Here is a 16,264-nt window from a genome sequence, read left to right on the forward strand (position 1 = left end):
ATTCTATGAAATGATGTCTCAATAACTTTCTCTTTGCATGGGCTATCTCCCATACCTATTAGAATTCCTAGTATCTCCAAACATTTCTCAAGCATCACCTCCTACATAAGGACTTTTCTGATCTTCACAGCTGTTAATGTTTCTCCTCAAGATTACCATATGTACCTACATTTAATTTCTTTTGTATGCATTATGTACAGTAGACTTAAGAAGATGAAAGGAGGACTAGGTAACAGACAGAGGATTTAAGAACAAAATAGCGTAAAATTAGTGCCAAAGTGCTAAAACTCAAAATAAGTTGAGCCTGGGGAAGGGGACTAGGGATAAAAACAAAAAGTTTAAAGCAATATTGTGAGAAAAGGAGACTCAATGAAGGAAAAGGACATGAGTTTGATATGGATAGGACAGTGACAACTGACACAAGAGAAAGCAAAGCTGATCAATTCTTATTTTGCTTGTTTTCACTGGAAGTGACAGCACTATTAGAGGGAGATGATAACCAAGATAAGAAACAAAATAGTCAGTGAGTGCTTAGTTATCCTGGCCCAGATAAACTATATCCTCTGTTACTGAAAGGATCAACAAATGCGATTACAGAGCATCTGCCAATAGTATTTGAAAGACTTTGGAAAGTGGAAGAAAGATTACAAGATTGGAGAGGTACAACTGACCTTATTTTCTAAAAGGGGAATAGGACAGAGTGTACAAACTATAGCCGAGTGAGCTTTACTTCCATTCTTCGAGGAGGGAGAAAAGTCTATAATGAATCATTAAAGAGATGGTAGGTAAGGAAAGGAAGGTAGGGATAGGAAAGGAAGCAGTGAATATAAAGAGCCAGCATGGATTCATGAAGAATGAGTCACCCTAGATTAATATCATGGCCTTTTTGGACTGGATTATGAAACTAGTAGATGAAGGAAGTGCTCTGGATGTAGTTTACCTAGACATTAGCAAAGCATCTGATAAAGTATCTCATACCCTTCTTATGGAAAAGATGAGTAGATGTGGTTTGAGTGAAACTACAGTCAGATTGATTTGAGAACTTGTTGGATGGTCAGACTCAAAGAGATGTTAGAGGCTCAATGTCAATGTGACAGAAGAACTCCTGGGATGCCCTGGGGATGTGCACTTGGAACTGTGCTATATCACATTTTTATCAATGATTTAGATGAGGCATACATGGCATACTTGTCAAATTTGCCACTGATAGAAAGCTAGCAAGGATAACTAACACATCAGACAAAGGAATCGAGATCAAAAAAAGATCTTGACAGGCTTCGAGCACTGAGTTGAATCTAACAAGGTGAAATTAAATAGAAATAAATGTAAAGTCTTGGTGCAAAAAATAAACTTTATAAGCATAACATGGGGAAGGTATAGCTTGATTGCAATTTGTCTTGAAAAAGATCTGAGAATTTTAGTGGACTATAAGGTCATTATATATCAACAGTATGATGTGACAACCAAAAAAATATCTAATGTAATCTTGGGTCATATTAAAAAAAAGCAAAATTTCTAGGAATAGGAAGGTCAAAGTCCCAATATGCTATGCTCTATTAGATTATCATTTATATTTCTCTCTTCCACATCATGGGGGCTAGGAGCATGGCACCCCCATGATCTAGAAAATTCACCCAAAATTTTTGATCCTCCTCTTGTACCAGAGAAGAAATCTAAATTATTATGGTATTAAAAGATAAAATATATTGATATTATACAATACCATATATATATATTATGCATTTCTGAGTTTCTAAACTTTTTCTATGTTGTCTACTGCCCTTTGCATGTCATTCTTGGTTTCCACAAAACTCCTATTTAATTTCTTATGCTGACCTACAATATATTGAAACTGTGCTGGGGAAATTCCCAATGTGGAAGGGGGTAATTGTAGGCATTCTGGTTACTACAGGTTCAGAAAAAAACATTGAAAAGCAAGAGGGTGTTCAAAGTGATCAGCTAGAAAGGCTGAGGAGCCTTCAGTCTCTGTCATGTGTGGAGCAGTATAAGGAATTGGGGATGTTTAACCCCAAGAAGATAGGACTAGCAGAGGAGAATGATAGCTGTCTTCAAGTATTGGAAGAGATAGAATGTGTAGGAGGGGCAAGATCTATTCTTGTTATGGAACAAATCTTTCCATCTGAGAACAATGGGTTCCAAGGGGACAAATTTAATCTTGGCCTCAGGAAAACCTTCCTAAGAATTAGAACTGCTCAAAAGTGGGATAGACCATGTAGCCAGTTTCCTTTCCTTGGAAGTCTTCAAGCAGAGACTTGGTGACCAACTGTTGGATGTATTATTACACTGGAGATTCCTTGTATTCTTGGTTTAGATTTCCCATTTTCAAATTCTGTGATTCTGGGTATATTTTATCTATACTTGGAGATGAATATGTTGTTTCCCCCAGTAGAATGTAAGCTCTCTGAGGGCAGGGATCATTTCATTTGTATTTGTATTCTTTCTCACCTAGCATGGTGCTCAGGAAGCAGTAAGCACTTAATCAATATTGAATATTGATTGAATGTCTTATCTTGCTTTCTCCTCTAGGTGACTTCTGGTGGAAGAGCCAGCTACTATGTGTCCTACAGAAGAGAACCCTTTGCCCAGATCAAGCTGCCCAAGTATTCCCTGCCAAAGGTGAGTTTTCTCTTTCTCTCAGAAAAATGAAACAAAACAGCTTTTATGGGACTGTTTTTTAAGCTGTTGGAAATTTTGTCCCATGGTATTAATCTAAGACAGGATTTATTTTGATTGCCTGACTTTCTCTGTTTAGGTCCTTTCTTTTCATCTTTCAGAATCCACATGCAGTCAGAGGCCTTTAATTTTTCCTGATGACCCCCTGGTGACACAAATATTAAATGGTTAGATTTTCCTGGGGAGGTAGCTCATGTTTGTGGGAAGTTCACCTTCTTTGAAGTCATTACTCAAGGTTCCTACTTCAACATTGAATATGAACATTATGGAATTTGCTTAACCTTTCTAGGCCTCAATTTTCCAACATGAAGATGGGATATTCTTGGGATGGAGGCATTAGATTGTCTATGTGAAATTGCTCTAAACTCTTGAAAGGAAAGTCATTGGATTTCAATTAAAAAAAATCTTTTAACAACTAGTTCTCAGGCATCCAGTCTGTGGCTAATCTACAGCCTCTTTCCCAACTTATGCTGACACCCAAAGTCAGCTGGGAGTGTCACATAATCAGGCAAAAAACTAGGAGTACATATGTTTAAATTTGCGGAGATGGGCTTCGGTTTCTCTGGCTGTGTTTCAAAGCTATTGTAAATGTATTTTGGATTATCCTTTCCTTTGTCAGTGTGGGCAATTGAAATTTGACTGTACTGCCCATACTGGAATACTAATGTTCTAATGTTTTTGCCCTTTTGGGGGGGGTATAGTTGTACATTTCTCCTGTCTCTCCTTTCAGAATTACAAAATTTTAGAGTTGAAAGAGATCTCAATGGATCCCTAGTACAATTCCCACTATAACATGCCCAACAACTGGTTATCTGGCCTCTGCCTGAAGCCCTCCAATGAGGGGCTCCCTTAACTTCCTGAGGCATCCCATTCCGCTTGGAGACAGATCTAGTTCTCAGGAAGTTTTGCTTACCACAAGCCTAAATGTATCTCTTTGAAACTATAATTCCTTACTCCCTGTTCTGTTTTCTTGGGTCAGGTGGAATGAATCTAATCCTTTTTCCAGGTGAAAACCTTTCAAGTATTTGTAGACAAAAACCGCTTCTGCTGTCTTTGAGGCTAAGCACGCCTGCGGCTTTAACCTCATATGACATGGACTAAACATCCCTTTACCATTCTGATTGTCCCCCTCTTTACACTCTTTAGTTTATCCATGTCTTGTGGCACCCATAACTAAGAAAAATATTTTAGATGTGGTCTGACAAGGGTAGATTACAGACAGAGTTTCCCTCTTATTCCTGGCAGCTGAGTCTCTGTTAGTTTGCATTAACTTTCATGGCCAACATATTCCATTCACATTGAGTTTGCAACCCCCTGATCTGTCTTCAGACCCAGAGTGCTGTCTAACTATGCTTTCTCTGTCTTGACTACCTGTATTCTCATTAAATTTTATCTCATTAGATTCAGCCCAGTCATCCAGCCTATCAAAATCTTTTTGGAATCCATAGTTGTCATTCAGTTGTGTCCAACTTTTTGTGACCCAATGGACCATAGAACACCTGACTCTTCTGTCTGCCACTATTTCTTGAAATCTGTCAAGTTCATGTTCATTGTTTCATGACACTGTCTATGCATTTCATCCTCTGCCATACCCTTTTCCTTTTGCCTTCAATCTTTCCCAACATCATGGTCTTTTCCAGCGAGTCCCATCTTCTCATTATGTGGCCAAAATATTAAAGCTTCAGCTTCAGTATTTTACCTACCAATGAATATATGAAATTAGTTTCTTTAAGTATTGATTGATTGACTCCTTGATGTCCAAGGGCTTCTCAAAAGGCTTCTCCAGCACCACAATTCAAAAGTATTGATTCTACAGTGCTCAGCTTTCCTTTATAGCCCAACCCTCAACCATACATTGCTACTGGAAAAACTATATCTTTAATTATACAGACCTTTGTCAGGAAGGTGATATCTCTGCTTTTTAGTATGCTGTCCAGATTTTCCATGGCTTTCCTTACAAGGAATCTGTCATAGATTGTATCAGATGTCCTTCCCAACTTTATTCTATCTTCAGTTTGATACACATGCCATCTATGTTCTTGTCCAAGTGATTGATGAAATGCTAATGATCACAAGGCCAAGCAGAGACCCCTGGAACATGCCACTAGAGAATTCCTGCCAAACTGATACTAGGCACCCTTTGAGTCCAGTCATTTGACTAGTTTTGAATCCATTTACTTCTGTTATCATCTAGTCTCCATCTCTCCTTATTTTACACAAGAAGAGTATGTCATTTATCCAATGTTTTGCAAAAATCTAGGCCAGTTATACAAGTTTAGTCAAAAATGGAAATAACATCAGTCCGCCATGACTTATTCTTGATGGAGTCATGATGGCCTTTTGTGTTCATTGCTCTCTTTTCCAGATGTTCATTTAACATACTTAAACTAATAGTTTCCCAGTAAACATTAGTACCTAGGAAGAGACAGATCTTAGAGTAAAGTATAGTGTTATGGAAAAGGTACTTGAGCAAGTCCCAGCTCACTTTTGACCTTGGGGCAAATCACTTAATCTTTCTCTTCCAAAATTAAAGGTTCAGGGAACTCTACTATGCCTTCCATCTCTAATGGTCTATTGCTCTGGGATTCTGTAACATAATAATGAGCACAGACTGCATTTAATCTCCTCACTTATAGGATATTAAAGTCTGAGGTAGTCTCTGGACAGACCTGAAACCAAGCTAGGGCTGCTTGGGGGTGTGAGTCACAAATTGGAGAATGAGACATAAGTTGATGAGAGTTGAGCATCCTGGGTTCCTACTTCTGCCAGTCGTGTTTAGGACCTTAGGCAAGTTATTCCTCCTGTCTGGGCTTTGATATCTTCATTTATAGAATGAGAGAGTTGAACTAAATTATTTTCGTGATACTTTGAAACTCTAAATTTTTACAATTTTATTAACCAAGGGGGAAAAAATTCAGTAGGATCCTAGATTTATGCTTGAAAAGAACCTTTAGACTATTGAGTCTAACCTTTTTATTCTATAAATGAAGAAATTGGGACACAGAGAGGTTGAGACCTGTTCAGAATTATACAGCTAGTAAGTGTCTGAGATAGGATTTGAACTTTATCTGTTTATTGCAAGAGCCAAAAATGTCCTTTATAGGAGAAATAAGGAGAAACAAAGAGGGGCTTTTCACCAGATCCTGAGGGTCTCCATATATTTTCTTGGGGGAAATGGGCCTACTAAGTTTCTCTAAACTAAAACATTGTGCTAATATGGTATCTATGAGGGGGATTTGAAATTTGATTTTAATCTTATTTGTTTTACTTTTAATGAGGAGCATATTCATTCCCTACCTAGATCTGAGCTGTGGTTTGAGGTGAGGGGAATGGTAGAGGACAGGGAAGATACAAATCATGTTTCAGAATTGATCACAACATTGGGCCAGTCCATTAAGGACCAGCAACCCGTAGCAATTTATTCTCTAGCAGCACTGTCTGCTAGGCCCATTTTCAGAGCTACATCAAAAGCTGTTTCTGATTAACATGACGGCTGCTGGGAAAAATCACTGTCTGCTTATTGATCCCCTTTATTAGCCTGTGTTATCACAGGCAATCATCACCAGGACAGGTAGCTGTCCGGCTGGCTCATTCTGTTGCTTAGAAAGGGATATGGCTTTGTATCAAGTTGTCATTGTAAGGGCCTGGTGTGATCTTTCTTCTTTAATTTTTTTTTTCAATAAAAAGACAACACAGCATAAAAGCATCGCATCTTAGATTGTAAGACTACACTTACAATCCTTTCCCATATACCTAAACAAGGTAAATTTAATTATTGGGACAGAGCACCAAAGGTCTAGAGACCTGGCTGATTCTATACTTGGCTCTGCTATAAATTCACTACGTGGCCTTGGGCAGGTCACCTCACCTCCCTGGGCCTCATTTTCCTTCTGTATGAATTGAGAGCATTGAATCAGTGGATGCCTAAGGTCCCTTCCGGCTTTAATTTGCTTTGATTCCATGATTCTGTGATCTCAGCTGAATCTGCCTTCTGGGGGTGGGGGTGGTGCTTGAGCTTTGGGGTGTCTTTGTACTGACTTGAAATGAACATCACAACACTAAGTAAAAACTACTGGTACCCTGGAGGGAAGCATCAGTAATGGGCTGAACTCAATACAGAATGCAGGCAGACACCAGCCCAGGGCGCTGTTTGCTCATTCTACTCCGTGATGGCCAAACAAACCATATGCCTGAGGGAAGAATAGGAAACTATCCAAGGAAAGATCATACTCAGGAAAGCAAAAACAATAACTTGAATCAATACATCACCTTTCTTTCAAGTAGTTCAAATAAAGCTCATGTTTTAGCTTGGCCTTGAGCATGGCCTAGGTCTCAGCATGACCTGAGGCCTTCATCAGATTTTCCTTTATCCTCTTGTGTCTTCAAGGCAATTGGCTTATTGAATTAAAAGTGAAAAATAAAATTCTTCCCTGAGAGTTTTAATTTTTTTTCTACTTAATTTAGAGGTTTTTTTTTTCTAGAAAAGAACAGAATACTTTTGTGCAACATAGATGTAGTTTTTAAATAATCATGACAAATGGCAGTAAGAGTTAAGGAATGATGCTGCACTCATAGAATTCCATGAAAAATACAAAATGCCTCAATATTTTGGTTTGTACATAATAAAAAAATACCTTAAATACATTTTCAAAATACTATTGTAACCAAGATGATGTCATAGGAATGTAATTTAGGAAAAAAAATAACACAGAACTACCCATTGTCTTAAAAATCACGGAGTAAGACAAAAACAATATTCATCTTAATAAACTGATTTTATGCTATGGTCTTTAAGAAATTGGAGAGACATAGTTTCTGGGTAATTTGATCGTTTTATTAATAATGCCAGCAGGTTTATTAATAAAAGGAGTTCAGTGGCCCTCTAGAATGCCAAAGGGCCCTCATGGTTGTGGGCTCACACAGTTTATATGTTCTTAGATGAGTAGATATTCCTGAGGGTAGCAATCAACTCTATTTGGTTAATAATTAATGAGAAAATGAATATTAAGATGAGAGGTTGCTGAGCTATATTCCACTTGAGGTTTTTGAGGCTATATGCCTTGGATAACCCAGATCCGTTTCTGTGTGACAAAAGGGAGGATCCACACTTTCCCAGAACTCTGAGCAAACACAGTGAGCGGGAATACACCCATTAGCTTAAAATTAGAATTTCTTTTACTGTCTTTGATTAGATCTCAGCCATCCTGACTGGATAAGTCTTTGAGAAAGATTTCCTGATTGATTCTGTATGAGGAAGAAGAAGAGGGGAAAAATCTTGGTCCTAATTCAATAATTAGTTATTACTATAAGAGAAAAATAATCCTTTCCTTCAATGTACGATTCTATACAATATCTTTTCTTAAATCAACCCAATAGTAAAAGTCGACTCTCTCTTTTTCATGTAAACAATTGCATGGTAAACTTAGATTACTTTTCCCCTCCTGGATTTTACTTGAGAGTAGCCTTTTTTAAAAAGTGGGCAGATAGGGCACTTTTATGCTAATGTTACCGATGTTATTATTTCTTGTGATCTCAGGAAGATTAATATTCCTCACAATGGATACTACACAGGCTGGACTAAGCCAGACTCAGATTCCTCCAGTTTATTTTGCACATCAATTTGAGTAGCAATTTCACTCATGTTGTTTTCCAAAACCATTGCCCCATCACCATTTCTGCCAGAATATTGTGGACCTTATTTACATGGAAAATTAGATTCAGTTCATAGACATTTTCATAACACTTGTCTATAGTCTCCATGAATACTTGTATTAGGTCTTAAATGCCAAGTTCACTTTCTGAAGAATCTACAAAGAAGACAAAGTAGAATGTGGCATAATGTCTATAAATCAGTTTGCCGTCAGAGTCACCTATTAGCAAGTCTCCTTCTAGGAAATTACACGTATTTTCATCTCATTTAGACACCAAATGGAAAGTTTCCCTGATGACTTGTTGCTGTATATCTTTACTATGCTAGGTGGCATAGTGGATAGAGTACTGGACCTAGAGTCATGAAGACTCCTTTTCCTGAGTTCAAATCTGGCCTGAGACACTTGCTAACTGTGTGACCCTGGGCAAGTCACTTCACCCTCTTTGCCTCAGTTTACTCACATGCAAAAATGAGGTGGAGAAGGAAATGGCAAACCACTCCAGTATCTATGCCAAGAAAACCTCAAATGGGGTCATGAAGAGTAGAACATGATTGTAAATGACTGAACAAAATCTTCACTATAGGGTTGGTAAAACTTGGAGAGCTGGAGTTTCACTTGATTGTTGAAGATGAAGATAATAGCCTTGATCATGGTAGAGCCCCAGGAAGGGGGAGTGCTTAGCAGGAGAAAGGGTATGAACAGATTGGTGGTGGCTCCTTGGAGGCTAGCACTGGAGCCAGCCTCACCCTCCTCTTATGCTTAGTTGGGCTCCAGGAGAGGGAGGGGAGGGACTCCGGAAATTTTAAAATCATACTAGCAAAGAATGGAAATCCAGTCTGTTATCAGTTGCTTTTTTTTTCCAACAAAGCAAAGAGCCAGGGTATTGGGAAATTATTTTTTTAAAGAAATATAGCTTTATTCAATACTTAGTTTGTCTCCTGAGCTAGTCATGTATCATCAAAGCCCTCTTAGACATCTCAAACTGGATATCTTATAGACATCTCAAACACAGCAAGTCCAGGACAGAACTGAAGATGCAGAATAAGACAGTTTTTTGAATGTGGTCAATGTAAGAATTTGTTTTGCTTGACTATAGATACTTGTTATGATTGGCTTCCTTTCTTTTTCCTACCTTCTTTTCTTCCTTCATTTTTCTCTTTCTCTTTCTCTTCCTTGTTTTCTTCCTTCCTTCCTTTTATTTCTTCCTTTCTCTTTTTTAAGTAGGAAAAGATAGGAAGGAGAGAAAAAAGATTATTGTTAGTTGAAAATAATAAAAGAAAAAAGATCAATATAATTTTGTCTACATACATCAGTTTTCTTAAACATAGATACAAGATAAGGAAATCTGAAGGTTGGGGGTGCCAGCTATAGAAATGGGAAAGTTTAGAAGAAGAGAAAAAGGTTGAGATTTGGTGAAAAGTTATGCAATAATAATCCATCTATGGCTGCTCATACTTTTCTACTCATTCTTTCCTATTAGAAATGAAAAAAAATGTTTTAAGAGTGGGACCTTGCCCATTGGCCATTATCTTGAGATAGAGATTATGCTGCAGTAGTAAGGGTGATCCGGGTGTTAAGACATTGGGGAAAGAGATGGTGGAAATTTGTTGCCTGCCTAGCTTCTGTGGATGCCTGGGTCATGGTAGGTTATATCTGCCTTAAGGAGTGCAGCCTCTGAAGACCAGCTGCAGAAAGTGACCTAGAGAAAAGGAATGATACAGTTGTATCCTGTAAGGCCAGGATTGGCTCAGGGGATGAAGGTGGAATGTCACCTCTCTTTGATCCATTGATCACCTATCCCTTTCAAACAAATATCTACTTCCTTAGGGTGATTTCACAGTTCCAACTTTGGAGACCAGTGGGAAAACACTGGGATATATCTTATTTAAGAAGAATAAATGTAAAGTCTTATGTTTGATTGCAAAAATTGATTTCACAAATGTAAGACATGTTTATGCACGAGGTCTTAATGGATTTCAAGGTTAATATAAACCAGGAGCATGAAGTTGAAGCTAAAATTGCTCTTGTGATTTCAGGCTACGTTAATAAAGGGATTGCTTCCAAGAATAAGACACGCTACCTTCTGTCCTTATCAGATCCAGTCAGGAGAATGTATTCAGTACTGTATATTTGGTTCTGGGTGCCACAATTTAGACAAGTTGTGGATAAGCTGATGGAATTCTAGAGGAGAGCAAATAGGCATCTGTGTGGCAGAGTGGATAGAACGCTAGGACAGTAATCAAGAAGACCTGAGTTTGAATTCTACCTCAGACATTTACTAGTTGTGTGTAAGTGTCTTAACTCCTCTCAGTCAGCGTTGTCTTATCTGTAAAATAGGGAATAATAACAGTACTTATAGAATTGTTGTAAGACTCAAATAAAATAATGCTTGTAAAGTGCTTTGTAAACCATAGAGCACTACAGAAATGTTAGTTATTAGTATGTTAAACTATTTTTATTGAGAATATTTGAAAGGGTTAAAGGAATTGAGGATAATCAATCTATAGAAGTGAAGATTTTTAGGCAACATGATAGATGCCTTCAAGTATTTGAAGAATTGTCATATGGAAAAGGGATTAAATTCAGTTCTGTTCGATCCTGGAAAGTGGAACTAAGAGTCCCAAGTTGAAGTGTGAAAGACATCTTTGGTTTAATGTTGAGAGAAATCTTCCTAACAGTTAGACCTTTCTAGAAGAGTAATAAACTGCCTCTGGAGGGAACGGGTTGTCCCTTACTAGAAGTCTTCAAGCCAACCCTGGATAACCACTAGATAGATAATCATGTAAAAAGCTTTTTAAAAGGTATTTAAAAGGATTGTTGTTTGTGGATGGATGGGACTAGATGGCTACTGAGATTCTTTCCAAATATAAAATTTGTGATTCTGTTATCCCATGTGTAGCATGCTACATGGGACATAGAGGGTATTTTATAATCCAGACTACACATAGTACAGCAAGGTGAATTGATGAAAGCAGTATATCCAGGGATTCTTTTTTTACTAAATATTTTATAACATATTTCAAAAAAACTAGTTTCCTTTGCAGTCCTATGGACTTTATTTTGTTCAAATAATAATTCTGAGAAGGCTCTCATAGACTTCACCAGACTGCCAAAAGGGTCCATGACACAAAAAAGTTAAAGAACTCTTGAATAGTTCATGATAATACTGTGTCACAAGTATGGATGTTGTTTAACATAAAATAATCATTTTCTACACCAAAAGTTGAGTGTATGTTGAAGGGATTCCATATCTATTGGGTTTTTGATTTAAAAATAGTGGCAGCAGCAATTATGACAACCATCAGTACCACCAATGTTAGGTTAAGGTACTCATTACTTTCTGGGGAGACCTTGAAATTCACAGAGGAAGAAATTATTTTCAATTTTTAAATTAATAAAGCCACTTAAAATATTGAGTTAATGGGCCCAAATTTATATTTTAAAATAGTATTTTTCCACTTGGTATGTCTGCTCACTTGCAAATGAATTTCTCCTTGGAAATTCTCAAAGCCAGTAGGTAATTTCTTAATGATGAGGAGTCAGTCATATGATTTGGAGATAGGTTAATCCTACTCATGAAATCTGCCCTTTTTTTCTAATCCTACTATATAAACCTTAGCCAAGGCCACCTTATCCTACTGTGAAGGCATTGTATCTGCTATGACAAGTTCTTTCAAATAATTGTTGATTGACTTCCCTTTTTTTCCTTGACTTCAGTTGAGTTGAATGGATTTCTAGTACATTAATCATAGCACCTGTTGTTCACTAACTTGCCATATCACAAATACCTATTTCTATATAATTCAGTTCTTTCTTCATCTTTTCCCTACCCCTAAACCCAGTCCCTCTTATTTTCTTATCCCATTTTTCTGTTGAGGGCACTACCATCCATCCAGTCACCCAGGGTCATGATCACAATTGTAGTCATCCTTGCCTCCTTCCTTTGTCATTCCTTACATCCATTCATTTGCCAAGTCTTGTTGAGTCTATTTACATGACTTCTCTTACATGTATTCCCATCTCTCCATTCATATAGCTACCCTGTGTATTCAGGGTCTCATTTCCTCTTGGCTACACTATAGCAATATTCTCCTAAGTGGTATCTCTGCATCTTCTTTCCAATCCATTCTCCACACCAAAATGATATTATGAAAGAAAAGAATGAATGCATGGATAGATGGATGGATGAATAGATGAATAAAAAAGTTCCTGCTCTTAAGGAGTTTACATTCTAATGAGGGAAACTGCACAGACACACACACATGTGAGTTACAAGTTAGATGGAAAGCTAGGATACAGCAACAAAACAAAAGATAATATCTTTTCTTTAATGTCATTTTCACTGATAAAATAACATGAGGTTTTGATGTTGAACCATTTTATAACGCCAAATACTTGGATTGCAAGAAATTTCTGGGTCTTCAGGGGCTATGATTCTAACACCTTTACAAGCCATTGTCAGTCTTCATCTCCCCAGGCTGATGCCACTCCCGGGACTGTTGGGATTACCTGCCAGTAAGTGGCAGTTGGTCAATAGTTAGTGTTGATTGTGGTCAGGAAGGTGGGCCCCTTCTCCATATAATTGTTCCCCTCAGTGATGCCTACAGGACCAAGGGTAGAAGTCAGTGGTCTAGGGGACTCTGTTCTTTCAAGTTCAGGGTTCCAGGCTATCTGACCAAATAGCAGAGTGAAGTTGGAGGTGGTAGAGACTCCAGTCGAGAAGTAAAGCCGCACACCTAACCCAGTAGAGGGCAGGCCTGAGTAACCTAGTAGAGTGATGCTATTTGCAAAGATCCATGTCCAATGAGGAGCAGGTCAAGAACCTTACAAGAAGATATCAGAACTCTCTAGCACCAGTAATAAGTTTCCACTCCACATATATTCACCAGGTTATCTCTTCATGTGTTGTTTTTATACTTGTTCATTCTTTCCATAAAAGGTGTGTATGTTTACTGTGTACTAGGTTTGGTTTTTAGAGTAGTAGTGTAATGTAAATATTCTTACTGTGCTACTCCAATAAATGCTTTCACACTAGACTAATTGTCTTCTCTGGTCAGGTACTTGAATGTAAACACATTGCAAGGAGGGAAATGGGTAATGAGCTAAAATAATTTGAATTGGGGTAGTTGTCTTTTAGGGAATCCAATCTATATGTGCAATTTCAGGGAATGACCAAGAGGGGTGCTGCATACTGAAAGTAAATACAAAGTGATTTTAGGGTGGGAGCAAGAACTAATAACTGGACAAATTTAGCCTGACCTAGATGGTGGCACATGAACCATTGAAGGGAAAAAGGGCTTCCAATACGTAGAAACCCTCTTGTACATGATTCAAATCTACGGGCTCTCTCGTGGGTGGTGAAAATGGTTTAAAGTAGTCACAGAATCTGTAATCTTTATGATTCATAGAGCCAACCCCTTGGAAATATTGAGCACATAAGAATTTATTATTTGTCACATTTAATTTTGCTTTGTTTTATGACTCCCGCAATTTTTCTACTATTGCCCTGCCTCCAAATACCAGTGCTCTCCATCTCAGATAGACAGCATGATGTCATAGAAAGAACATTAAACTTGACATTAGAAAATCTGGTCTTGGTTCATAGTCCTCTGAGAACTAACTGTGTGATTTGGGGCAAGTTACTTATTCTCTCTGAGCTTCAATCTTCTTATCTGTAAAATGGGACTAATAAAACTTTGGTACCTACCTCACGGTGGTGTATTGTGAAGAATGAACAAAATAATGGTTGCAAAAGCATTTTAGAAGCAGTGAAGCCCTATTTAGATGTGAGCTATTATTGTTGTTCTCCTCTCCTACCTCATCCTAAGATGTGTTTGCTTCTGACATGTATTTGAAGCATTGCCTGGAAAGTCTGAACTACAGGATATTTGAAAGAAATGTAGCTTTATTAATAGCTTTGCATTTTTCATCTGCTTCATTTTTAGGATATGTCTGCCTCCTCCTTGCTCATGTCCACATGTCCTGCTGGGATTGTAAGCTTCCCTGACACATGATCTAAGACATGGCTTCTTAATCTAGGGTCCAAGAACGTCTTTCAAAAATATATTTTGATAATTATTTCAATATAATCAGTTTTCTTTGTAATCATATGTATTGATGTTATGCATTTATAAATCTTCTATTGAGAAGGGTTTCATAGATTTCACCAGACTGCCAGGAGATTCATGACACACAAAAAAGGTTAAGAGCCCCTGTTCTAAGAGGTTTACCCTTAGTTGTACCTAATGCAGCAGTGTCATCACTGTTTAATAAAGGGATATATGTGTTTGTATGTTTGTGTTTTAACGGGGATAACTGGACATGTATGTGTGGAAAAGGCAAAGAAATGAGTACAGTCTTCACTATGTGTGGTTCTCCTTCCCAAAGCTGTCTTTGTGTTAGTGGTAACATTAACATTCACGCATAAAAAAGGGATATGTGTGAATCCTGCAAAGTCCTGGAAAATGACAACCACCAAAGCCCCTGTCACCCATCCTATAGTCATTAAGAAAGGGAAAGGAATCATGACATTCATAATTTATAACCTCACTCTAACACGAAATTGTTTAACATCACCTATAACTCATGCTCCTTATGAACTGTTTCCTAAGGCAGGGTAATTACTCGGAGTCCTGGTGGGCAGGAGAATGGATATGGAGAACTGCAAAGTTAACAGATCTTCCATCTTCTTTCAACAGGACATGCATATTATCAGCACAGATGAGAACCAGGTGTTTGCAGCCGTTCAAGAGTGGAACCAAAATGATACGTACAACCTCTACATCTCCGACACACGTGGTGTCTACTTTACCTTGGCCCTGGAGAATGTGAAGAGTAGTCGGGGCTTAGAGGGCAATATCATCATTGACCTATATGAGGTATGTGGCCAAGGTGATTCTTTAGAATCATCTATCCATTCCAGGAGATACCTGGACAAAGGGTATTGTGGTCATTGCCTGGTTCTTTATCACCCATAGGGTGTCTCTGAATGTTATTGAATATACTTATCTGCCTGAAGCAGGAGGTAGTGACTGGTTCAAATTATCTCATAGGATCTAGAATTAGAAGGAACTGTAGAGATCAGTCTCCTTGTATGATAGGAAATTGGGGCCAAAAGAAATGTAAAAGACTTGCCCAAGGTCTCACAGGTAGTAAATAGTAGAGTCAGGATTTGAACTCATACTGGAATTGTAAATAGCAAATTGAATTTATTTATTAATGCTGGATAGTAAATCTAGCACCCTAGGCTATTCATACACTATGACTGATAAAAGTCCTTTAGGATTCTCCCTCGAGGCTTAGGCTTGGGTAGTAGTGCCATGCACGTGTCTGATATCCTCAAGGTAACCTTGTATAGAAATGGGGACCATGTTGGCTGCTCCATGCCTGAAACTGTTGGGATCTTGACTTAATTTGGTACAATCTTACCCTGGGGTAGATGGATGGAAATGGAGGGAGAGGCAGTTCATAAAAAGAGATGAAAAATGGAAAGTGGAGAAAATGAAAAAAAAATCCGTTAATTCCCTTCTCCTTCTCTAAAAGTCACCAGGCATTATGTTGTAATGTACAAGTGAAAGGGAATGTCCTGGTTGAGAAAGGCCAAGCTCTTGGGACGGAATAATTGCTCTGTAGTATCATAATGTTTATGAAGAAGTTTTCTGGGATTTTCAGAGGCTAGTTCTAGCTAACATGCCCCCACCATAAGTTGTTCAAATAAGAGACACTAATGTCAGAGGTATTGTGTTTCTTAGTTATCTGGCCTAGCTTGGCTTGGATTGTTATGATAATGATTTTTGGGTCCTAGAGCCTACCACATCCTCTTTTTTTTTAAAACCTGACTCTGTTAAGGGGGCATCAATGAGAAGAATTTCAAGAAGAAAAAAGGGTAGAAAATATACCCAAATGATTTTTAATCCCAG

General features: G+C 38.0%; 1 protein-coding gene and 1 pseudogene across 1 annotated transcript in view; one reads left to right on the forward strand and one right to left on the reverse strand.

The window, feature by feature from the left end:
• The window catches only part of SORCS3 (sortilin related VPS10 domain containing receptor 3), a 719,603-nt gene that overhangs the window by 574,443 nt on the left and 128,896 nt on the right, over positions 1-16,264 (forward strand). The window contains exons 8-9 of the mRNA XM_069098908.1: positions 2,548-2,637; positions 15,044-15,223. Coding sequence (XP_068955009.1) covers positions 2,548-2,637; positions 15,044-15,223 — 270 coding nt within the window. The remainder of the gene's footprint in view (positions 1-2,547; positions 2,638-15,043; positions 15,224-16,264) is intronic.
• On the reverse strand, positions 8,163-8,996 carry LOC138168638 (AP-3 complex subunit sigma-1-like; annotated as a pseudogene).

The sequence above is a fragment of the Petaurus breviceps genome, unplaced genomic scaffold (genome assembly GCF_028583685.1).
Source record: "Petaurus breviceps papuanus isolate PSGF00001 unplaced genomic scaffold, PetGlider_PUasm1.0 37, whole genome shotgun sequence".
In the NCBI taxonomy this organism is placed as follows: Eukaryota; Metazoa; Chordata; class Mammalia; order Diprotodontia; family Petauridae; genus Petaurus; species Petaurus breviceps.